The following is a 25,515-nucleotide window of genomic DNA, read 5'->3' on the forward strand; positions in this document are numbered from 1 at the left end:
GACTCCTGAGGGGGACAGGGAGCCAGTGGAATGAAAGCAGAATTGGTGTCATACATTTGTGTTTTCGCACTCTCATCGGGATGCTGGCAATGCGGTTCTGAGTGTACTGGAGCTTCTCCTACCAGGGATGTGTGAAGAGCACATTGCAATATTCCAGTCTTGAGGAGATAAAGGCATGGGCAAATATTTCTGCATCTGACAGGGTAAGAGAGGTTATGTTTTTGAGATGGTAGAAGTTTCTGTATAGATAATAGGTCATCAAAAGCCAGCTGAAGATCAACCTAACACCCAGATTAGTGATTGAGGAGAAAAGGGGGATGTTCTAGTCATAAAAGGTGAGTGTGGGGTGCCAATAAGTAGAGTTTCAGTTTTACTGCAGTTTAAGTGGAGTAAATTTGTGCTGATCCAGGCCTTTATCTCCTTAAGACATGTGCTCAGGCATGACGTGGCTGCAGAAGTTTTTATATAAAGCTTGGTATCATCAGCATAGCAATTAAAAGCCATCCGATGTCTGCTAATAACACGTCCATGGGGAATATTTGTGGAGAGTGAACAGGATGGGGCTGAGAACCATTAGTTCATTCACTGTGGAGGCTGGGCAGGTGATGTGCTGGAGGTTCATAGTCATGATGGCTGGATCATTGCTTTTCCAGCATTTGACACTTAGGTTTAAATCCACTCAGACCAACTTCTAACCACTTAGATAAACTACAGGTCTATAAACTGTAGGTCAATGGAGGGGGCAGAGTTAGTAATTATCAGGTCAAGAGTGTGTTCTCCCTGATGTGAGCAGGGATATCAACATGCCACTTCAGACTTAATCAGAGTGAGGGACTCCACTGCAAAAAGACAGGAGGGATTGTCAACTTGTATATTCATATCACTAACAATGGCAATGTTGGTTGACATGGAACAGAGTGAGGTGAGTAGGTCATGTATCTCAGGACGGAAATATTAGTTAGATCTGGGGAAGCAGTGGATTTACCAGTGAGAGATTATGTATTAAATAGTTTGATGGTGGCATGAGAGAGTTGAGGATGGATGTCTCTACAAACTCTGTAGTACACTTTGATCCACTCCATAATTGCATGTCTGGTATAAGGTACTTACATGATGTTTCCAACAATGATGCTCAAGTCAAGTTTGTTTTGGGCAGGATGGTAGCATTAGTAACAGTCACGGGCTGGAGATCAATAGAGGAAACATGAGAGGAGCTCAAGTTAAAGAAAACCCCCAACCACTGGAGTCGGTCAGTGGCAGCACAGCTCTGGATGATTTCCACTGATAGAGAGTGCAGAACAGCCAGACGGGGCTTTTTAGCACACGTGAGCTGGCAGACTGGAAGAAGAGACACTCGCTGTCCTCTGAAGAAAAAAGGATCTCAAGATAGCAGGTAGGCAGTATTTTATATCAAATAATCCAGTCATTTGGAAATTCCAGTAGATAAAGTAGGTTGTACTTTAGATGTGTTAATGTGAAATTAACAGTCAATTGTCTTTTTAGCAGAGAGGAGTGGCAGCCAGTATGTGCCAGCATTCCTTTCGTAATGCAGAGTATCCTCTTTCTCACTGCAACACAAGCACTAAAACAAATCTTAAACTTTTGGTTGCCATGGTGACAAGATTAGGGTTAGTGGGGATTTGGTTTAAAACAATCTGATGATTGATTCAAAATATTTTTGGTACTTCATAACACACCTGAAGTGTCTTGATTAAGCCAACAGTTATGTCTTTTTGAAATGACAATGGTGCCATGATAAAGTTATTGACTGTTGTAAAATCACAATGAGCTTATTCATACATATAATTTGGAACTTCCTGTTCCTCACAAGGTTGTTAATTGTTTAGCACAGGGATTATCTTCCCTCATTTAGACGTGACTAAATGCAATCAGGGACTCTGGGAGCACAATCAAGGGCTGCTTGAAATTGGGCACATTTAACAGCCATGAAAGATTTGGTGAGGACTGACGGACGAGTTGTATACAAGGTGACCTCCTGATGCCCCCCAAGAGGGACAATGTTAATTTGCAACATGCCTGTGGACAAAGGCCTCCCCTGTGGCTCTGTCTCTTGTGCACACACTCAGGCTGAATGTCAGACTACAACATAGCTACACCCAATTAACAGGAGTGACTCTTTTATATGGAACCAGCACTAGATAGTGGTGGATACTATGCAGCCTTGGCTCCTACTCCAACAGTAGGATCAAATTATAATACTTTGTTTCTCAAGTAGTTCATGAAGAAAGCAGATAAAAACTCTTTTGATGGTCTGTGAGATTGACTCAATTATTACCAGTAGGATTATAACACTTAGCTGTCATGTAGTCTATTACAGTCTGTTAGTGTGAGCAAAGAATGGCTTTAAAGATTTGCATGTCATATGTCTCAAAAATCTCCAGAGTTGATTCAATACCACACTGACAGTCGCAAAAAACTGGTTATTAACTCCATAAATTTAGTATTAATTGCAGTACTGCATGGCTTTCAGTCAAAAGCACATTAGCCAATCACTGCACTGAAAAACACAGAACGCCACCTTTCCCATCTAATTTAACTAGCTGTTATTGGAAGAGTTACTGTTAACATTTGCCACAGTAAGATAAAACTGCTCTTATATACATCATTTATAGGGAAATGAGGCCAAAGAATCTCTTGCCATTTTAACTCCCATAAAGCGTATCTCCAAGTTGCATTACAGTGTTATCTGAGTCTTATTTAGAATCAGTGTTACCAAATGGTCAAGATCATCTCATTGCTGACCAGGTGGGAATCATTAAAAAAAACCTCCCTTCAAACACACTTAGCTTCCACTTCCCATGTGACGCCACCCTGCTGAAATGTCCTTGACCAAGACACAAGAATGCTGTTCTGTGGCTGAATGTGACTCTTGCTGATTGGGGGGTAAGAGAAACACAGAATAACAATGAGTCACACATCTATGTATTAGATGACTATTGATTTCAGTGTTATTACATTTACAAGGGTGTTCTCAATGGATGAACTATTTCTCAAAGCCATACGGTCCATCATTTGGAAATTGTTTTATATATTGCGTATGATACCAAATCTGTGTTTTTCATTTATGTCACATTTTATCTGCAATAGACATCAAAATCTATTATAAAATCCAGAAACAACCATTAAAATGCACTTTACTTTGGCCTCTCCATGACAATAATAAGAGGTCATCATTTGGTACAAAACACAGCAGCCAGAGTGCATCAAAGTGAAGTAAAAATGGAGAGCCAAAGCCATGACGTCACATCAGGGCCAGCCTCTCTTCCGCTCCTGTAATTCAATGCAATCTCTCATTTAGCTCTTTTGTCATCTGTCTTTTTGAAGAAATGAAGCTTGTTCCTGGGGTTGAGGACAAATCGATGACAGCAGTTACTATCAAAAGTTGAAAATTTAGTTTCTTTGTGAGCTCAGAAGCCCTCAGTACTGTGGGAACTTTCATCATTGTAACTTGGTTTCATCCATATCCATACAATTCACCAACACTAATTTCTCATGTCATGTTTTTATCAGTTTGGATGTAACCAATATATAATATTTGTATTTTAGTGACATTATTAGATATACCTTAGGTTTAAACCCTTAAAATATATGATTGTACTATGTGTATTCACAATTACTTACTAGAAAAATAAAGTGTGGTAAAGCTTCAACTTTCAAGACACTCATAGGTGTGCTTCCATCCATCTATTTTCAGTTAGTAAAACCTGAGCAATGGAAACCAACTTAACTAATAAATCATGACGTATATGAAGCATATGATGTAACCTCACTGTTCAGACACAAAGTTGCAGCAGATAAAATCTATGTGGAGCATTGAGGAGACTGAAATACTCCTCAAATTAATACACGACTCACATTTTCAGCATATTTTCTGCATCATTTCTCAGTATTTGAGGAATGGCTGGTGCACTTTTATTTCATCTTGTTGCACCCTACTCGATTGAAAATTAGCACCACCATCTCTTTATCTCAATGACACAACTCCTCAGATTTGCATAAGGGCTGTGGATGGAAAACACATTCATTCAATCAAACTTTCTTTTAGCGGGTTTTCTGAAATTTTGGTTATGGTACATTCAGATGGAAACCTAACTGCTATCGCTGTATTCTAGAGACACCAGGGGCATAAAGACCCAACTTTCAATAATTGTATAGTCTGTAACTTACTTCATCACCAGACAACAAGATTTGTAGTTTCTGTAATGAAAAAGCTTTTCCAACACAACTCACAAAACGACAAAACTTGAAAAAGATAACAAAGGTCAATTTCAAGGGAAATAACACAAACTTTATTCTCTTCTTTTTACAAAACATTTCATAATCAACCTCAATAAATAATATATCCAATTCGGACTTCAGGAGGCAAATGATCAAACTTAAACATGATCAGACACATTTTCTCAAAAAGCATCATCTACATCACCTCAGTGCTAACCTTTAATTTTTTGTTGCTCTAGCACAGTAACAAAATAAGTGTATATGTATCATTAAATGGCAAAAGCAACACAACAGGAAGTGTTTGACTTGCACAGCACTGAAAAATGATGGGCACATGAGCGATGCTATGAATATGAAAGATAAAAGTATGACAATCAAAAAGGCAACTGAGATGTTTGCAAATTGGTCACACTGTAAAGTAGCATGACTGCATCTTAGTTGGCCTACAAGCATTTTACCAACAGACGCCTCGAATCTACAAACACAACCAATAAACATTACAGAAGATATTTAACTATTTGAGTTATGCACATCAGATTCTGTGGATGATGCAAAGCTTTTAAATGACACCTTTAAAAACCTCAATCAGCTATTTCTCATCTGGATGCAGCTCGTACAGGTTTACATTCGTAATGTAAATGTGAAGCAGTGTGTAATGTTAATGTATTCATGTAAAGCAGTCTTATTTTAACAATGACATATCAGTGACTCATACATTACATAATTCTAACCGAAAGGCAAGTACCTGAGCCAAAGCTGCAATGATGCAAATAATATTCCCCCAACATTAATTATATCATTATTATTGAGGTAATGCATAGTTTTGGGAGTAAATGTGAAATTCTATAAGAGATACCTGGATAAAAAAGTCACTACCTGCAATAGGTAAAACAGCTTTCAGATCATGTTAATTATTTGAGTGTCATGTTTTACTGTGATACCTACAAGGCCGTCTATTTGTGTGTACAGAGACATTAGCATTTAATGGCAATGCTATGCAAACATAATAGAAAATGAAAAACTTGTATGTCATAGCGTGAATTATGCTTTAAAATTTGAAAATGATTCATCTGTAGCAGATCTTATTTTAAGAGCAACCTTCCACACTTCAAATTCAAAACATGAAAATCACCTCTGCTCTGCTGTATACATCATTCTGCATTGTATTTTACTTTAACTTAAGTATCTGATTAAAAGTATACCGTTGAGGAACATGTTTGGCTTGTAAATCAAGGAGTTGAAACACATTTTGAAATACATTCACCTTTAGTTTGAAGGACAGTGCCACAGAGTGTCTGTCCAGTTTGATGTAAGTTTAGATGTACAACCTGGTATAACCAAGAAGATACTGTAGAGAGAGTCACACATACATGTACTGTACATGTATGCATTGTGTGTAGCTTAGTTGCTTGACATAACCTACAAAACCAATGACTGGTTCATTGTAGATAAGTCTAAAATCATTTTTCCAATGTTTGATGCATGTTCACGAGAAACACATATTTCCAAGCATCATTGAGAAAAGAGCTGAAAAAACAGAGATGAATGAGTGAGCTCCTTGCCTTCCAAGAGCTATTCAGTCTTTTGACATTGAAAACCTTAAATAAGATGAATGTGACTGCAAATATACACTAGACAATTTTCAGACCTTTCTATGTGGCCCATGACTCTTATACATAGTTTCTATGAGACAGCAGTGTGAATAACGTGAATACATGTTGGTGGTGTATAGGTGAATAAAATGGGGTTTATTATTGGCATGCATTGAGCTTTCACTTTTCGTTGCATTTACTTGACAGGTGTCATATGAAACTCTGAAAGACTGATATTTGTGCATTAGAGTGGATGTTTACAGGTGTATATCCTTGAGTTCCTTTCGAATTGGAGACAGTGTGACACATCCAGATCATAAATTGACTATTCACAGCTTGTTCCATTCCCTTCAACCACTCTACCAGATTGATTTGAAAATAATTACGACATACAGTGACGGTTGAGTATTGTGCGTCATGCAGATCGGTCTATAGTGTATATACAACACTAAGACATACAGGCAAATGTCCACAGGCACACAGTAAAACACTGGTCTCGTTATGAAAAAAATAAACTGGAATAAAACGTCTGGTTTATGGCTGCTTGTTAGTATAACAAAGCATACATTGACAGTCTAGGAAATGAAAAATATGTCAATATGTAAGAATGTGAGGTGGAGAAGGGGTAAACTTGACTGAATTGTGTCGCTAATCTTTAGGCTTCCTTTGCATTTAATTTCTGATGCCTGGGGAAAAAAAGCAAAAACAAATGTACAGTGATGTGATTAACCATGAGGTAAAACAAACTAGCGCAGTGCATGAGATGCCATGAAAGGTACTAGAGGGTCAAAAAAATAAAACAACCTTTCAGTAACGGAAACAAGAGTGTTTCGGAGAGGTGTGAATAATCCTGGTAACAGTGCAGATACACGTTTACAGTAAATACCAGAAATGATAAAAGTTAAAAGTCACTTAAATATCAAGACAATCTAACACAGTGAAATAAATAAACTAGGTTCAATGCCATTTGCTCAAGGGTCATGTGATGCACTGAGGGAAGATGGGTAGAAATTAGAGTGTGCCCATTCCAGTGACTTCAGACGTCAGCCTAGAACAGTTCAGGGGAGGACGGGGGGAGAAGCAGGGGTAGGGGGAGGGGGTCGGGAGGGGAGGAAAAGATAGACAGACAAAACAAAAAACAACTGTGAAAGAAGAACTTTCGCATAAAAGTGAAAGTTGTACTGCCATGGCTTTGTGCTTGATTTTTTTTTTTTTTTTTGATGGCACCTCGTTTTTTCCCCATTCACATAAAACATCTCAGCTTTTACAAATATGGTAAACATAACCATGCAATACTAACCCCCTCATGTAGCCATGCAGTGTACTGAAAAGAATGATGGTGTCATGAAATGTCCAATGTGTTTTATTCCCTGACAGAGGCATCACATCACTCTTCCTTCTAACAGCATTGCTCAGGTGGCGGTCGTGTACTTTTTCTTTTTTTTCTTTTCTAAATTTTTCATTTTTTTTATTAATTTTAACTCTTTCCAGACAATGATACAATAGGACTTAATAAGCAAATGTATCTTATATAACAATTACAAAAAAGAAATACAATATTATTCTTGGAATGACGCATGCTAAATACATACTTACAGGGATAGTTTGACATTTTGGAAAACATGCTCATTTGATTTGTCACAGAGAATTAGATGGGAAGATCAATACCACTTACAGATCTCTCTGTTGAATAAGAAGCTGAGTCAGCAGATGGTAACAAAGATGGTAGCAAAAAATGAATATCTAATTTGTTTAATCTATACAAAAACCTTCTTGTATAAATGATAGGTTGCTGTTTTACGGAGGTGTATGTGCTGGACTATTTCTCAGCTTGGAAAGAGTCAATTTCTGTTGTTTTGCTGTCGCATGAGGTTGCCAAGCAACCTGTGATGGGAGGTCATTTCAGTGTTAATTACTGAGCTTTAAGGGTGCTGGTGGGCACATTCAGACTGTATTATAACAAAGATCTGGTAAGTTTATTGCATGTCACATTGTGCATGATATGATGTCAAGTTGTGGCTGTCACTGAATATAAGGTGAATTGTAGCGCTATGATGTAAGAGGGGGAAAAAAGTATATAAAAGCAGAAGCACGACATCAGCTCATATGTTTTGAAAATGCAGCAAAGTCACACAAATGTCTTCTAATCCATTGTTTTGGATTTTGTTCTTTGGACCTATTAAGACAAATGAGTCTATTTCCCCCCTAAACTATCATTATATGTTGTATTCTGACTGAATATTTTGCCACAGACTGTCTTTGGTCGCCAATTGGTCTTCAATGGACGTATCTCACAGTGTAATCTACAGTAGGAGCACCTTTTCAGATTGATGACCAAACGATTTTAACCACATTTAGCTCATGATTATAAACTTTTGTATCAGTCAGCTCAAAGTCGCACATTGTAAAGGAACCATTAGTCACAACCTGGCTAGCTGTTTCCCTCTATTTCTAAGTTAAGTTAACCTTCGTCCAGCTTCGTATCACAAACAGACATGAGAGTGGCATTGATCTTCTAATCAAACTGTCACCAGAAAAAGCAGACCAGCATAGTTACCAAAATGTCAAACATCTCCTTTAATGAAACACTGGCTACATAAATTCAAAACAAAACAAAACCCCAGTGTTGTTAGTCTGACTTGTACTATAACTCTCACACAAGGCTTATGCTGAAGCGTTATGCAAAACCAAGGGAGTCTAAGGGAAGTTCCATGGGATAACACATAGAGGTTAATTGTGAAGTGGTGGTTTTGATGTTAGCTTCTGAAAACAGGACCAGTTTTTAGGGTGACTTCAGGATGTTGTCATGGATGAGGGGTCATTCCACATGGCAGCCACGTCCCTGAACCTGCCATTGGAATTGTGGGAAAGCAATAGCCATTAGTTTCTCTGCGGGCTGTTCTCTGAAATCCCCTTAAGAAGTCAAAGATATGAAGTCCCTTTTGTTAGGGATGTGGGTTCTCTTAGTTTCTCTGTTGATAATGAATTAGCATTAGAGTTTCAGAGGATAAAGGTGAAGGAAAACACAGGGGTGGTGGTGCATGGTAAAAAATCAACAAAAGAAATAACAAAAACTGAAAAATACACTCCTCTGTATTTTATTGGTGTGTACAGTATCTTACTGTACAGCCTTAGTTCTGGGGCTTGACATATATTTCTTGTAGCTGCTTTTCAATTCAGTTTTATTTATATAGCCCCAAATCTCAACAGAAGATATCTCGGGGCACTTTTCACACAGAGCAGGTCAAGAGCGTACTATTAAATTTACAGACCCAACATTCCCCCATGAGCAAGCAGCAAGGAAAAACTCCCTTTTAACAGAAAGAAATCTCAAACAGGACCAGGCTCTAGGTGGGAGGCCATCTGCTTCGTCCAGTTGGGTTCACCATATAACATCCTGTAAATGGCCCATGTGTAAACACAGTAGTGTTTGGTTTTAGTTATAGCTGCCATGTTAAGCCTGCTGAGGCCACCTGTTTGTGTTGTTTGACAGATTCATCATGGAGATTGTAGCCACAAACTTCCCAAATGGAGGTAGGCACTGTACATTTGGTGACTCACTTATTGATCATCCTAATCAGCAGGTTCTGTGCAGTATACTTGTCTCAGTACTTGGCATTGCTCCCATGAGCCACTTACTTGCAAAGAGTGCCATTGTTAAAACTTTTAATGTCTACACTTTGGTGGAAACAAGGAACGAAAGTGGAAAGTAACGACCAAGAAAAAACATAGCCACAATAATCATGGACTTATCTGCCTCTTGTCAAGCCTGACATACTGTATATTGTGAATTATCTGGTGACTCGTTGTCATGAATATCAAAACTTTACAAGCAAATTGAATAATTTGTTTCTCTAAACAGTGCAATTACAGATATCAGTTCTCTTAGATACTCACTATGGTCAAGGCCATTCAGGTGTTGCTTTTATCTCTTAGATTGTGCTGGAAGCAAACTGAGTTAAAGGGTTACCTGGCATTGATGAGATACTGGGCCAGGCTGATATTAGCAGGAGTCCCTGTAATGGTGATCTGGCGCTCTGATGAGCCCTCCATGGCGTTTGCAATTTTGATCTGCGCCCCAGACATCTGTCGAATCTCATTTATTTTGGTTCCCTGGCGTCCAATGATGCAGCCTATTAGCTGGAAGAAAAGCAGAAGTCTTTGAACATGAAGCAAAGGAACCTCTTTGTTGTCCTGGTGCATTCATACTTACATTTGACATAAAAAGGAAAGTTTAATGGGTTATGGTAGGATCTGTTCCTGGTTTCATTTTAATCTCATCATTCAGGAAATTAAGGTTGATTAATGATAGCAATTTCAGCAGACCAGCTGATAGAGTGTATTCTGCTGTGCCAACAGTAGGAACTCAAGTCTGTGGGATCATTGTTGGTACATTAATAATGTTGAAAAGATTATATCAGTGCACTCTAGCTAATGTTTTCCTTATCAGTTAATTAAAGCATTTGGAAATTTGGCTTGAAATTGTAAAAATGGATACATGATATCAAAGTTGAATGTCTCATTAAGCAGCCACAAATATCTGAGAGAAAATAAATGCTCATAACTATCAGAAAACCCAAGTCAAAAAACAGCTCATTTTGCACATTTGTAGTTAGAAAGCTATTGTTGATTTGGGTTTCCCGTGGCTTTGGCTATTAAACCTGCCCTGCATAATCGTAAAATTCCAGTTCATTAGATCAGTATGTTGTAATGTAAGTCTGAATAACTTTAGTTATTGCAGTATGACATTGCTACAACTACAAATGTTTTAAAAGCTTAAATCTTCTCAACACTTTGAATTTACACACACTGAAATACCAACTGAAGGACACATATTTTGAAAGTATTTTGAAGCATATCCTGCAGTCCGCTATCTCGAGAAACCTTTCCAGCATTACTCACATCATTGGGAATGGTGAGTTCATGGGTACTGGCTGGTGGACTGGCATCCAAACCTGAATCGGGGAGCAATGGGATAAAAAAAAGGAGATTTGAATTTAAATAGTCACTTTAACAAATCTAAAACCTTATAAATAAATAGTTTGATTTTTGGGAAATACACTTGTTCGCATTGTTGTTGACTGATACAACTTAAGGTAAATTTGTAGCTGGAGCCAATAGCCGTTAGCTTAGCTGTGCACCAATACTGAAAACAGGCGGAAATAGCTAGCCTAGCCCTGTCCAAATGTAGCAAGAAAGTAGGGCTAAGTTAAGCTAATCATCTCCTGGCCTCAGCTTCATAATCTTAATGGACAACATATATGAGAGTGTTACTGACCTTGTCATTTATAACTTTTGGCCTTATACCTTCAGACTTACCTTCAGACTTACAGTCTAGTTGTTTCCTGCTATTTCCAGTCTTTTTGCTTAGCTAAATTATATTAGCACATTTCCCAAAACATCAAACTGTTCCTTTAAGTATGAAAGCTTATAGCTCAATGGAACCTTTTATTGTAGTTTTTTTATACCATTACTGAATCATCTGTATTTCATCATGGGATGAAAACGAATAGACATTCAAGAGGGCACATGTTTTGAAGAACCTTGTGGATTCAATGAATCACTCCATTTGCTGCATCCTTTTACATAAAAGTGGTGAAAAAATAGAATTGAACATGATTGTGTTTATTCATGAGACCTTCAGTTGGTCTTTTGCTGATTCTCATACAGGCAGAATAATGAATGTACAAAGGTCTACTGTAAGTATAAGTTTAATTCAGATGTGGGAGAGATTCAGCTGGTTATAATAGTTCAATGTGTCCAACCTATTTCACTGGAGGTTTTCACATTTAGTGGAAAGTAAAACAAGGAAAATATACTTCAAGGAATTATGTATCCTGTTGCCAAGGTATAATGCAATTTTGAATACACTGTGTTGAAGTAAATCCCAGTGTCATTTTTTGCCTTTCACTGTCATATCAGACAGAGCCAAGAGAAAAATATATACAGAAAAAACAAAATCAAAGGAAAAGAGAAACCACCAGGGCCAAGTCATGCTGTGCCAAAAAAGGAGATAAGGTGGAAGGTAGGGAAAGAGAAACCTGTTTCTCTGGATGCAAAGAGAAGGAAGGACCTACAGGGCCTTGTGGGTACGTACCAGGGAAAGCAGGGGTGGTCTGTCCGAGAGGGGTAAAGGGGGTTTGCTGCATAGCCAACTGGTGGAGCTTGGTCAACTGCTGAAGGGTTAGGAGGGAAAGTAGAACTAAGAGGTTACAATTACACAGGTCACACCAAGAAAGCCAAAAAGAGAGTGAAGAAACGGTGAGGAGAAGGAGGTCATGACACGGGGTGGTGGAGGAAAAAAGTAAGAGAAAAAGAGATATGAAGTAGTGATGCACGGATCAGAGTTACATCCGCGGACACCACATTTAATCCACGGATTGGGCGGACCGAGTCATAAAAATCAACATTTTGATTTAATAACTCAACGGTTGTGGGTGTGTGTACTTATACATAATTTATGATGAAAATATGAATTACATTCTCTAAAACAAGATTTTAAGCTAAATTGTTTGTTTTTGATATGTAAGATGTCAGCCTATGTTCAGGCTTACATGTATCCCACTGAGGAATATTGGTAACGTCGATCAGATGCATGTCTCAGACAATTTGTTCAGGGGAGGATGATTTATGCGTACAAATGTATTCGAATGATGTCAGAGTCAATTCAAACATCACTTATATGGAAAAAAGGGTTATCATCTGTCACTGAACTATACATTTCTATGTAATTTAACTATTTTTTCTTCTCTACGTATTTCCTTGTAATTTTCCCATACTCCAATGTGATTTTTTTTATTTAGAAAATGGAAACCCAAACATCTTCACTCATGACCATATCAATCTGATGCAGGAAATAATTTCATAGTGTCCTTCTAGTTGGCACTTATGACTCATAGTTGGAGAATCTTTGGGTTTTATATGCCTGTCAGAGCGGCTGCTCTCCACTCGACATGGTCACAGGATGTCCGTCCCCTGCTGTGTATCATTTCCATCAGGAACGGGGAAGACGGATGCTTAAAAGCCTTCTGCTTCTTTTAAGAGAAGTTTTAATGAGGGTGGAAGAGAGTGTCAAGTCTGGTCTTGAGTGATTGTACCGTCAACTACCACCTCCACCGGCATCAATCATTTCCCAACTTTGAATTAGTGAATCTGACACAAGGTAGCTCTTGAGATGCTCTTACGACACAGACAGATGAAAGCAGATTATTAATGGAGACTATATGGTCCACTGAAATTAAGTGGGTGTCTACATCAAAACTGCCATTACTGTCTTTGCCTTTATCATTCTCACCAGCAGTCACTGTTTTTTTGTTATCGGCTTGATCTGGTTCAAGTTCTTTTTGGTGGCTGAGCTGCAGTCCACCCTGAAACTACAAGGACAGTCGAGTAATTTTGGAAGTTGTGATCTAGAACTCAACTTTAAATACCTTCAAAGAGATGGTGTGTCAGTGTAATCAAAAGTTTGAAACAATTTTTGATTGCATAATTTTAATATACTGGATATATTTTTTTGATTTAATGTGGGAGAGACTTAAAACTTACATCTGGATGTGGTATGGCGTACTGTCCCTGAATTGTGTAGGCCTGTAAGAATAGCAAAGAAAACAGCATAATGAACAAAAGTACTTATCTAAGCTCTAATAAACCATAATAACATGATTGATTAGGAATTTCCAAAAAACAAATATTACATAATCCTTTCAATTGTGGTCTACGATTATACCATAATAAAAGCAGTAACTTTAGCAGTCTGATCTTTAGATGAATGTGGAGTGCAATGAGACATTTATCCAAGTCTTAGCAATGAGTGTTTGATTTTAAGATACATAAATATTAAAATAAATGATAAATAGCCACCTGTTTGATTGGCAGGCAAGCTTACTGTGTGTCCCGCATCAAATCAGTCCACAGTACACATGAGTTGCTTCTTTTATTCATAAATTCAAGTCTATGAACCAGAAAGTCTCAAATGACTGATGATTTCAAATCCCAGTAGCTAGATTGATTTATGTACATTAATGGTAAAAAAAAGAGCAGATTTTTTAAGCATGCGTCACATTTCAATTTCAAATGACTGCAATGGACCCAATAAAATATCTCCACAATGTAATGCATCAATATCCCAACAGACACTATTACAAGCTACAGCTGCAACAAGTAGCAACATGTTGAATCAACACCTGAGAAAGTTTTGAAAGAGACAGAGTTGCAAGAGATTCACAAAGATTGAATTTATGCAGAGGCTTTGTTCTGCATATGTTTGTGTCCATAGCCGTGCGAGCTTCAAAATTCTCCAAATCAAGCTTTTGTATCATCTTGTCAAAAGACTTCAGATGTGTTTTTATCCCATTTATCATGCACTGGGTATCATTTCTAGACAAAACAAAAGCTCCGAAATTGCAGTCATTACATATAGTTAGGTGCTTTTGTTTGCAAAATTTCAAATGCTTTTAGCCCATATCTGCAACTAAACTATCCACATTCGCTCAAAGTAGGTTGGTATTCACTCTGCATTCTTGCTGACGCTAATGTCATTGTTGCTAAATCAAACAATATGTTGCAACCTACAGCTCCCTCCCTCGCACATCTTTTTGTGTGTCCGATAACCCACCCCAACCAGGAGTTACTTTTGGCAGAGGATAGCACACAAACGGCATATTCTGGTTTCAAAGTCACATATTTTGTTCAAGTGCATCAGCATATTTCTTCTCGACTGTTTGTGGCAGTGTAACAATGCTGCAATGTTACCTTTTTCAGTCTCATTTCTCAAAGTATTGAGGTGTTATAGGATATGTGTGTGTGTGTGTGTGTGTGTGTGTGTGTGTGTGTGTGAGAAAGTTAAAAAGAAGTGCAATAACAGGCATTGGCTGATGCTGCAGTAAGTCTTAGGTTGGCTTTGGGCACAAATTAATGAGCCACAGTTAGCTCAGCTCTTACCTGGCCACCTGAAAAAATGACGGGGGTGGAGGCAGGCTTTGGGCGATAAGGGATGGTGGCACCTTTTGGTGGGGACTAGGAGAAAGGGAAGAGAGAGGAGAGGCAAAGGACAACTTCTTACTTTAGTCGAAACCCTTGTTTAAATGGACAGTTCAACATTTTGGGAAATATGCCTATTTACATTACTTTCTTGCAGAGAGTGAGATGAGTAGATCAGCACCACTCTCATGTCTACCCACTGAATATATTAGCTTAGCTTAGCATCAAGACTAGAAATCTGTACAAAAAGAGTAAAAGCAACACAGAGAGTTTAGGTTTGTAGCAGGTTTGTTACTTAGCCATTTCCCAATGTTTGCAGTCTTTGTGCAAAGCTAAGCTATCACCTGCAGACTGTAGCTTCTTCATATTTAGTGTAAAAGACATGAGAGTGGTACCATGATTTTCATCTAACTCTTACATAATAAACAGGTTGTTAAATAATGTCTTAAAATATCATAGTGCTCCTGTGGTTCCCTATCTGGTTAATTACTTTGTGTAATTGTATGTATGTGACAGCAAGCATTTTCATTTAAACAATTTATTTATTCACTCAGTGATTGACATATTAATTTGCAAGATAATTACATTTCTCAGTGTGTTGTATTGCTACATAACAGAGAAATCAATCAGAGGCACTATGGTGTCTTGACAGCTTGGTACTTCTTACTGTTAGAAATGTTTTAATTTGCTTGCAAATTTGATAAACAACTGGAATATGGTGCTCACAAACATAACAAAGAGTCATGGAGATATTAATAGTCTCTATTTATAAAGATTAAACAACTATAAAGATGCTACACATGTGAAACCTGATGATCACAGACTAAATGCATCACCACGCATCTCTATTTTTCATGCAAATGTACCAGCTTTTTATTTTTTATTTTCAAAGACAGCAGCAACCTCCCGGTTTCAATTAGACAGCAGGGGAGTTGCAGTTTGCAAACTAACTGTAATGACACAGAGGTATTGATTCATGCTGTGCACAGCAACAAGGCTATTCAAGACAGTGGAGAGGGCTTAATCAGATTTCCTCTGGAGCTGCTGTGCTGTAGTGGAAGGAGGGACCACTTAGGTGTGTGCTTTAAATACAATATCAAGACACAGCAACAGTGTTCTTAATACTTCAGAAACAGACTTGGTTTTCCTGACAGCATGTTCGGATGATTAATCACAAGGAATGTCAAATCGAAATTACAAATTGCTTCCTCTAAACTGTACAAGGGTGACTTTACTACTTTTTTTCCTTACACACACATTCCCCACATCATTTCAGTTATTTTCTAATAGCTTTCAAGTCTGCAACAAAATGGAAAGTACATATCTTGACACAAATTACCCTCTCAGGGCTTAAGAAAGCCTAGTGATTCTTACACAACTTGATATGTATGTATCTTTGTACTTTTGAAGCTAGTTTGAAATATAGAGTTGTTTACCAGAACAAGCAGTGAATACAACTACTTAAAGCCACATAGAAAAGTATACAGTATATAAGGTAAATAGGTAAATAGAGCCTAGACAGGAATTCTCTCATGTCTGCCCTCATAGCCTTGCATCAGTCTAATGCTGGCTTTCTTAAGCTCTGTCGGACTAATCTTATTTAGCATTCTTAATAAGCTGTTTTCTAAATCTTGATATACTGTACCTCCAGCATGACCACACAGATTTGTTTGACACACTGGATGATGGCTTCAGGGGTCCCAGAGATTGTCACTGCACGTTCTGTGGAGTTGGGCAGCATGTCCCCTGCCACCTGAACCTGGGCCCCTGTGGACTGGAGTAGAGTAAGGGACTTTGAGGGACTTGACAATGTTGACAGAAATCAGTTCCAACTTACACAGGCTGCCGTGCTCTAAAGGGTTCTGCAGGTAATCCCCTCTGCAGGGCAAAAATAACTTATTCTGTGAGCGACCTTCACCAACAAACCCTTCCTGGCACAGGGCTATATGATTGGTACTTTACCTTTGTATCAACATTTTGCCTACGGCCAGCTTCTGGAAGCTAACCAATCAGATCAGCTTGGGTTCATCGGGAGGATGTCTTAAAGAGACAGGAGCTTAAATGAACCGATGTGTTGCATAAAGAGCCAGTATAAGATAAATAAGGAGTTTTTGGTTCTGTACAGCACGTAAAGATATTCCTGGAGACCAAAATGTAGACCTGGAAATGTGTCTGTGTTTTTATTAATATTAAAGGCTTATTATACTCCAGTGCCTTGGATTTTTCCCTCTTGCATATTAAGCTGCCCTCCTTGCTTCAGCTGTGCCATGCCGCCTGTGAGAGTCCATTTAGGAGTACATCATGCCGCCTTTGGGACTAGAGTGGCATGCCTTCGCTGCTGGCTCCACATCTCAGGTCGATGCCACCATCCTTCATCTGGTGACATCAACCTGAAGGCAGAAGTGAAATGCTTCCACAGAATATGTTCATAGTGGTCATCAGGCAACAGCAAATGTAGCCCTGCCGGTTTTCAGCCGTGATGTGTTTTTTAATATTGTTATACATAGGGCCTTGTCTTCCACATCAGTGAAAGGTCTTATCTATGCCCTCCCATGCATATTTTGTGCTCATTCAACCCTCCAAGCCTCACACTACTGGGGTAATTATCTGATTTTGTCCCCTCCAGGTATGTTTTAAAAAATATAACAAATATGAATAATAATATGTGTCTGATGTGGTTTGTCAGAAAGGTGTTTTGCTTGTTGTTACTTCAACTTTGATGTTGGACATTCGCTGTTAAGCTTGTAGACCCCATTAGAGGACAATGCCAGTGTGAGATATAGCAAACCTTAGAGGTCATAGCCCTACTTCTATGAGCACAGTCGGGGTCCTCTAACTTGCCACCCTTCAAGTCACTGACTAAGTAGATGGTCATTAGCTTTAGACAGGCATTTATACATGTGATGTATCCTATAGTGTGTAGGGTTGGTGAGGCCATTGTGATTTGCTGAACAAGCATGTAAAATGTTGTAAAATGCTCCCCAGGGTTGAATGGGCTCTGCCTGTGCTCATAGAACAAGAGTAGCAGTGCTGATGTTATCACAGCCGCTAGGTTAGAAATGTGTGCTGAAAGTTGCAGCTATTACATCATTAAATTCCCACATAATGTATAAGAAAATGAAAACAAACAAAGTTAGTAAAGTTGAGCAATTTGATTAGCGAATGCATCCATTTTTTATATCTATACATTATTGTCGGAGAAAGCAAACTATTTAAATGTAGCACAGGGAAAGAAATTAAAAAATATAACTACATTTTCTTAGGGAAAAAGTCTGTCTCTTTTATCTTAATAGTCATTTTTATGGATATCTATGAAAAGAAGTAGAGCCTGAGGCCACACGGATATTACCATACCTCTCTCATTTCTTTTATTTTGGATCCTCCTTTTCCTATGAGGGAGCCGCACTGGCTGGCTGGCACAACAAGCCTTAAGGTGACTGGAGGCTTGCTGGTTGCTGGGCTGTTGCTCATGGAATTGATTATGTCCTAGAAAACAAGAACATAGATTTTATTTTGCAGGGGCAATATTTTCTAAAGGTGACCCCATAAATCCATGAAGTTAATGTTTGTTGGTAATGACTATCGGTATAAATCTGTTTACAGACTTGAAAGTGAGTACAAATAACATGCACAAACACATTTGTTTCAATGATTCTCTCAGCGTTTTCTCAGCTTGGTGAATGAGCACTGCTTTGTGGGTTTATCTGTAAATAACAAGCGCCTTGGTCTGGCAGGCCAGATTGTATGCAGGTCACTGAGGACACAGCAGTCGGTCTCCTCTTACAAGTTCCAGTCACAGCGCTTGAATATATCAATTACATGAGTGACATCAAAGACGGGATCACAGAAAAAGATAGTGGAAAGCAGGTGATTTAAATTCACCTATTCCAGGGAGGGAAAATAAATATCTTCCACAATGAATTGACTGACTGCCTTATACACTGTATATGTGTGCTGCAGCAAAAAATATACATGTCCAATTTATATTTACTATACCTACAACAACTGGAGATTGAATTTGCAAAAAAACTTCTAGTCTGTTAAAATACAGACAGATCTTTGAGTCAGCTTTTTCAAACTGATGTAGCTGAGCTTTGTTGTAAAGGAAATTGGCACTAGAATAAAAGCATTAGCGTTAAATGACACTAATGAACCCCAGGCAGACAGGTACTTATATCTGAATAAAGAGGACAACAGCACTTGAAGTCCAATATGATTGTATTGGCGAATGATTATTCATCAAAGTACATCATGTGCATTTTTTACCTATCACACACTTTTATCATACCTCCTCAAATTTGTAGGCAATCATAGCAAAAGCCTTGAAGATTGTGTCTGTTGGTCCTGTGATGGTGACAATCCTCTCTGGGCAGTTTCCCTCAGAAATATTGATTCGTGCTCCACTCTGTAAAAACAACACATACGGTACATATTATTGATGGGGTCAATATAGCTTCCATATTTGAATAATATATGCACCACTTATAAATCTTAAGACTCAATGTTACAAAATTCCATGGGTTTGTTATTTAGTTCAGCCAATTTATATTGTTTATTTGTGTTTCTTCTTGTTGAATATAAAGTATTTGACTTGATTGACTTGTTTGTATTGTGCATTGTGCATATTTCTATTATTTGATCATTTGAATAATGCATCTTAATAGTAAGACTCACCTCTTCTCGCATCTTTTTTACTGTTTCTCCTTTCTGGAAAAAAAAGGTACAACTATAATTACAATTCTGTTATTATTAACACATGGATTGGTATACATTTTCTCGATGAGTGCAAGTATGTGTGATGTACTAAAAGTAACATACCTTTCCAATTATACTTCCAACCTCCTGCAATAACAACAAAACAGAAAAAACATGGATCTTTTTGAATATTTCATTCTGGATGAGAAGAGGACAACATTAAAACTGCATGATGTTTATTCTTGGACATGGTGCAAAGAGTACCGGGTCATACAGAGGTTACACAGCTACATGGTGGTGTTGAGGGCCACACTCTCTATATGCATGTATCACTCTCTTACCCTACTCCTCAGTGGGGTAAGGGCAGAGGGGCAGAACTCGCTGCTAGCGTCAACAATCCCTGGCGTCTCCTCAGTGATTGTGAGGGTTGCTGTACATCCAATGTGACATTAGAGCTGCAGGCCAGTTGCTGCCCAGTGTCAGGTTGCTTCCTAAGCATCCATTTATATTTATCCAGCACAATGTAAAGTCACGCAGTAGATACACTTGTGCGTCATTCAAGTATTTTCCTTTTTTTAACTCAAAGTGTTACATTTTGAAAATATAATCAGCACTTTGACATCAATAATAATTTCTAAAGCTATTGTTGTTTCTTATAATATATAATTGAGTTTTTAAGTCCATCTCTCAAAAATGACAAATTGTCTCTTTCTGTGCATTCAGCAATTTAATTACATCATTATTGCAGCCTTTAAAAAATAAGGCATTACATTTGACAAATAAGCTTCAGTAAATTAGATTAGCATTAATGTAGCATTAATATGGGTAAAACAAACTCACTCCCAAAGCTAGGAAAAAAAAACTACCTCGCCCTCAGAGGTACATGAGTCCGCAACTTTCTCAAATGTCCTGGGTATTAGCGCTGATGCCCAAACGGAGAAAAGTGTCTTTGGCATGCACCCTGGTTGAGTCTGAATCAGATCAGCCCTCAAAGCTAATCCACATTCCTTCCAGAAAAAGCATGAAGGGATGGTGCTGGTGGGCTATCTCCACCCAATAGATCACACTGACAATACCATACAGACAGATCCCAACATAGATCCCCCCACAGACTTCTCAGTTTGTGAGGGAAAGGCCCTTTTAACTGGTATGGATGGCAGTCATTTGCCATCTTGTAGCAAGATCTGGGGCCTGACTGGGCCTGTGTGACTGCAGGGTTACACAAACTATCACCAGGCCATCTGGAGCTCCTGCATGAGCAGCCATGCGGTGGGTGAATTCTTGGACTGCAGTCTGCTTGGCACACAACACAAGGGAAAGATGTTGGCCCCAGTCTTTGTGGCACGCACGTCATATACATGTCCAGCTGAGTGGACTTGTGTAGAGTTTTACGATTGCCTACCCTCCAGAAGACCTTCCCAAGGACATAACCTCCAATAAAACTTGGGTTACATAACATTAATTCCATTTAACCCACACTTTGCCCTACATCAAACTCTACAGAGTTCAATAAGTGCAGCCATTTGCTTGCAGCTTTTAGGTCTTGCAAAATTGTGAAACAGCATTTTAGTACTTCACTGCAATATGGGCAGGAAAGTAAAGCATGATGATTTCACATTAGCAGGCTTACACACACATACCACCTTTGACCATCTTTAAAAGAGAAAAAAGGAGAGGAGGGATAGAGCACACAACACATTCAGTGTCCAAAAATCCAGACAAGATGCTCATGCCCACTTACAGGTTTTTCACTGTGCCTTGGGAAACCTAAAAGCACTATGGGCCAGCAAGGTCATATTGAGTGGAGTTGAAGTCCATGCAACATAGAGTAGAAGACTTCCTATAGTCTGGCAGAGGAGTCTACTTATATGGGCCTATGAGCCACGCTGACTTTAGAAGCTCAGCCTGCCACATAATAAAATGAGGTCAAGCTAGAGAGGAGAGGTGAAGAGTGGCATAGGAAAGGTAAAGACAACTGTCAGCACCTAATAACCACAGAAAAGTATTTCCACAGACAAACTGTCATCTGTGGAGCACCTAGCTTCGCCACTTCTCCCACCTCAGTATCAATGCCATTACATAAGGGTTGAAATAGCTAAAAGCAATACCTCAGCGTATTAGTCCTTAACACTGGAGGTGTCATGTTTTATTCCCAGGTTAATGCTGTAGGTTGTACAAAACCTGCTGCCATGGTGATCCCAGACAGGAGGAGCAGCATCCCACCAAGGAGATAAGCTGAGGCCATATAGGTAATTTTCACACTTTCACAAGTTAATCTTTCAGAATGAAAGTGGATGGCAGGTTATGATTGAACAGGTATGGGCAGCTGTGGCTCAGGCGATAGAGTGGTTCGTCGTCGTACAGTAGTTGTCAAAGGCTTTGTGGTTCAATGTTGAGATGTCCTTGGTCAAGACACTAAACCTTACATTACTATCGATGGTCAGGCCAACACAGTGCATGGGAGACACACTCTGAGAATAGGTGGATGTGAGGCTTTGGATAAAACTACTATATAAATGCAGCCATTTACCATTTAGATATACAGCTGGTGGTTATTTTGGTTTCCTTCGATGTGAATAAAGAACTGTCAGTTAAACCGAGATGAATCTACGCCAATATAACTATGGGGCACTCCACAGATTTATTATTGCATTTCCACAAAGGCCACAAGTGACAGATTTAAAAGGAATGGTCAACACTGATGCAGCAGCAGTCATGTATGATTTACTGAGTCCCATATTACAGGTCAAACCCCAAAAATGCTAGGACCTGCATTTCTTATAATGCATTCAATAGCATATTTTCATTAGACTCTCCATACCTGGTGAATGCAGACTCATTTCAAACACCATGCGTTTAGCTCATGGCTTTCTATTTCTCTTTTAAATCAGTAGGTTGAAGTCTAAGCTGATGACACAATCAGGATATTTTTTCTCAGACTTGACAAAGCTTCTCCAGAGGCACAGAAGATGTTATACAAGGTCATTAATGACTTAAAGGTTCCCGAAATGAAAGAAAATAAATTCCCCATATGTCTCTAACTTTTTATCCTTCCCCAAAGCCAATATCATAATCCCTGCCTACTTACTTTTCCATGCATGAGGAGGCGGATGGTAAGGGTGACATTGAGGCCACCCTCTGACTGGACTTTGGTAGGCTCCATGCTGGGGGGGCGGGAGGGTGAGACCAGATCACAGTCCTGGAATGGGATTTCCTCAGAGGGAGAAGGAGTAGGGTGGTATTCCAGCCAGCCAGTCACCTGCCAAACCCAACATAACACAAACAAGACATTTTGATACTTTTGTTATGTTCACATATTCATCCATAAAACCTCAGTGAGATAGGAATACAAAAAAACAACTATAGATATTGAATCAGAGCTCCCTTTACTTATATTTGCAAGGTTTCTGCATGTCGTTTCTACAACTACAGTACACATCTTCTTTGGGCACATACCAACAAGAAGGAAATACAGTACACATGCTAAAATGAAATGTGGCATCATAATCTTCTAATCACACTCACTTGTAAAAAAACACATAATGTGAAAGGTCATACAAATATGATTGTAAATTTTCAATCAATAAGTCACAAATAGTATAATGAAAACCTACAAATTATACAGTAGCAGATTTGGAAAGTCTACAACAGCTGCATGGTTTAATGATTTTATCCCATTCAAGTGAACCAGAGGTCAACAGGAAGTCAGTTGGCTCAATGTGCATGTACTGGAGTGTGAGGAAGCCCTGGGAAACAAGCCAGACTTTTTGCCACTGAGCAACTTTCACAGGAATGAATGAGTGCCATCTTTGATTGTGGTGTCTAGTTATTCTTAATATATCTATGCATACTATTATTGATACGATAACTACTTAGAGCCAGTTGAAGGCAAATATACAACATGTGGTGGAAACTTGACGCCTCCAGTGCTCATACAGTGAAAAGTCAATGTTGATCAAATGTTTTTGAGTTCAGCATTGATGAAAAGTCTTTGCATATTCATTGATTCTGTAGTATATGTCATTTGAATTATTTTTAACAAGGTAACTGAACATTTTTTTGTGAAAAAAAACATGTCAGACATAATTTATGAGTGGATTTTTATAGGTCCTATAACATGTCTGGAGGGGATCTTAAACCATATATTTTGCCTATCCCTGTTATCTGCAGACACCAGCCACTAGGCATTAAACCCAGACTGACAAAATAAACACAAGCATTCTGCATTCATATTGAAGATGTTAGTCATTTGCCTACAGTTATTACTTAACATAATATTTTGAAGGTTTTTCAAGTTCTGGTTCTTAAATGAATGTGTGCTGATTAGTACTTGACTGCATGTATGTGTATGTATGTCTTTAAAAAATATATATTTGTGAGTGTATTTCAACATTCAAACATACAACATAATATCATTTTGTGTTTTTCTAGCAATTTAGTATCCACAAAAGCTTAAATTGGTACAATCTGCAGTCACTTGTATTCTTGGGACCTTACAGGACACTACATCTCATACGGCAGCTGATGATTTGGCCAAAAAAGCAGGCTAAAAATAAAACTCTATGGAGGGAAAATGCAAGACAGTGAGGCATTTATTTTATGTCCCCACACAATATTTGCCAGATGAATGATACATGCAGTAATTGTGCAGTGAAGATCTAGACATAACCATTTGTATGTAGATTCAGCTCAAGCCCAAGTACTTTCTCACTATTAATTGTCTCAAAATTTTAACTTCTTTAAAATGATCAAGTTGTTTTGTTTTTAATTAGAGACAACAATTTACATGACAAGTGGGAGCAATTCTGCCAATCACTTACATTGTCATTGAGGAGCCATAATTCTGATCACCACTCCAGTATCTCAACTATTCACATCATTTATCACAAATAACCCATGCAAACGATAATACTAAACGGTGATAATGAACACTCACTACATGGTGCATCACAATGAATTGCAGAGAACTCAGTGAAAGGTTTTTTTTTTCCTATGAGTCAGACATTAAAGTTTTCCTCCAGCGCCCTCACTACAGTAAGTCAAATTACTTTGTTCCCCTTTGCCTTTGCTGCCTTTGCTACTAAGGCAAAGGCAAACAGGGCAGTCTATGTGGCCATACCAAGAAGTGAAAATTACTTTTTTGTGTTGAATAATTTATAAGAAATCACCCAATGTTCTGTTCACCGTAATATGTTTATATCGTGCTAAGTCAACCATACATATTACAAACAAATAGAATGAACTGAATGAAGAAAGATGTTCTGCATGGTTGTCAAGTTAGGACTGTCTGGACTGACCATTTATTATATATATTCTATTATACATACAGTATATGTTATAATATATATATAAGATCTCTCTATACAATGTATCTGTAAATGACTACATTTTGTTCATAGCTCAATAGATATGTTGCATAATGGAGTAACTTTTCATAGAATTGATATATCAAGTTGCATATATTTAAATGCATATTTTGTCTCCAATGCCAACATGATATTGAATGACATTGAATAAGCATATTTCATATCCCAGTGGCTAGAACTGCTATTCCCCTCAGTCATAAGTCTTGTTCTCAAATGCTTTGGTTATTGTCATTTCACACAGTGTCAGATTTAAATGTAAATTTCAAGTCATCAACCGTATGACCTGCTGCCCTCACCCCCCCTGTTGATTTTCTGCCATTATCATTACCTGCACAAGTTTATCAGTTATTATTATTTTTTCTTAGAGATATCAAACAGCCTCAGGGGGTTCTCATCAATATATCTAGCCTGCTAACTAATTTGTTTTTTTCTCTCATTTTTGGTGGGTTGGTTGGGAACAGGTGCATGTCCATAAGTAAATTCTAATTTTCAGCCAGAAACAACCTAAGGCTATTGCTGTTTTTGTGCTCATCCAAAAAGAAAAACCCTCAAAAGAAAAACCCTCTGTTCTTCTGTATCACAAATTACAGACTACAGGCTATGTTGAGTTTATGAGTTTACAAAAGTTTTATTTTTAATAGGCT

The 25,515-nt window shown here is 38.3% G+C and overlaps 1 protein-coding gene across 2 annotated transcripts; it reads right to left on the reverse strand.

The window, feature by feature from the left end:
* Positions 1-6,842: 6,842 nt before the first annotated feature.
* On the reverse strand, positions 6,843-22,668 carry pcbp3 (poly(rC) binding protein 3). Of its 2 annotated transcripts, none has more exons than XM_053328356.1 (12): positions 22,594-22,668; positions 19,629-19,652; positions 19,485-19,517; positions 19,099-19,215; positions 18,165-18,296; positions 16,456-16,584; positions 14,772-14,846; positions 13,377-13,418; positions 11,929-12,004; positions 10,734-10,786; positions 9,802-9,971; positions 6,843-6,879 (listed from the first exon to the last, which is right to left on the reverse strand). In XM_053328356.1, exons 1-12 carry the CDS (start codon positions 22,666-22,668, stop codon positions 6,843-6,845), a joined length of 963 nt encoding a protein of 320 aa, XP_053184331.1. The 2 variants fall into 2 exon arrangements, with proteins under 2 accessions (XP_053184331.1, XP_053184330.1); XM_053328355.1 differs by having other exon boundaries at positions 11,929-12,007.
* Between the last annotated feature and the right edge of the window lie 2,847 nt (positions 22,669-25,515).

Source organism: Scomber japonicus, chromosome 11, assembly GCF_027409825.1.
Source record: "Scomber japonicus isolate fScoJap1 chromosome 11, fScoJap1.pri, whole genome shotgun sequence".
Classification (NCBI taxonomy): Eukaryota; Metazoa; Chordata; class Actinopteri; order Scombriformes; family Scombridae; genus Scomber; species Scomber japonicus.

Coding starts and splice junctions, on each gene's coding strand:
- pcbp3 (XM_053328355.1), bottom strand. CDS start 22,668: ATGGAGCCTACCAAAGTCCAGTCAGAGGGTGGCCTCAATGTCACCCTT. Junction 19,518..19,628: donor TTGGAAGTATAATTGGAAAG/GTATGTTACTTT, acceptor TTTTTTTTCCAG/AAAGGAGAAACAGTAAAAAA. Junction 12,008..13,376: donor ACGCCATACCACATCCAGAT/GTAAGTTTTAAG, acceptor CTAACCCTTCAG/CAGTTGACCAAGCTCCACCA.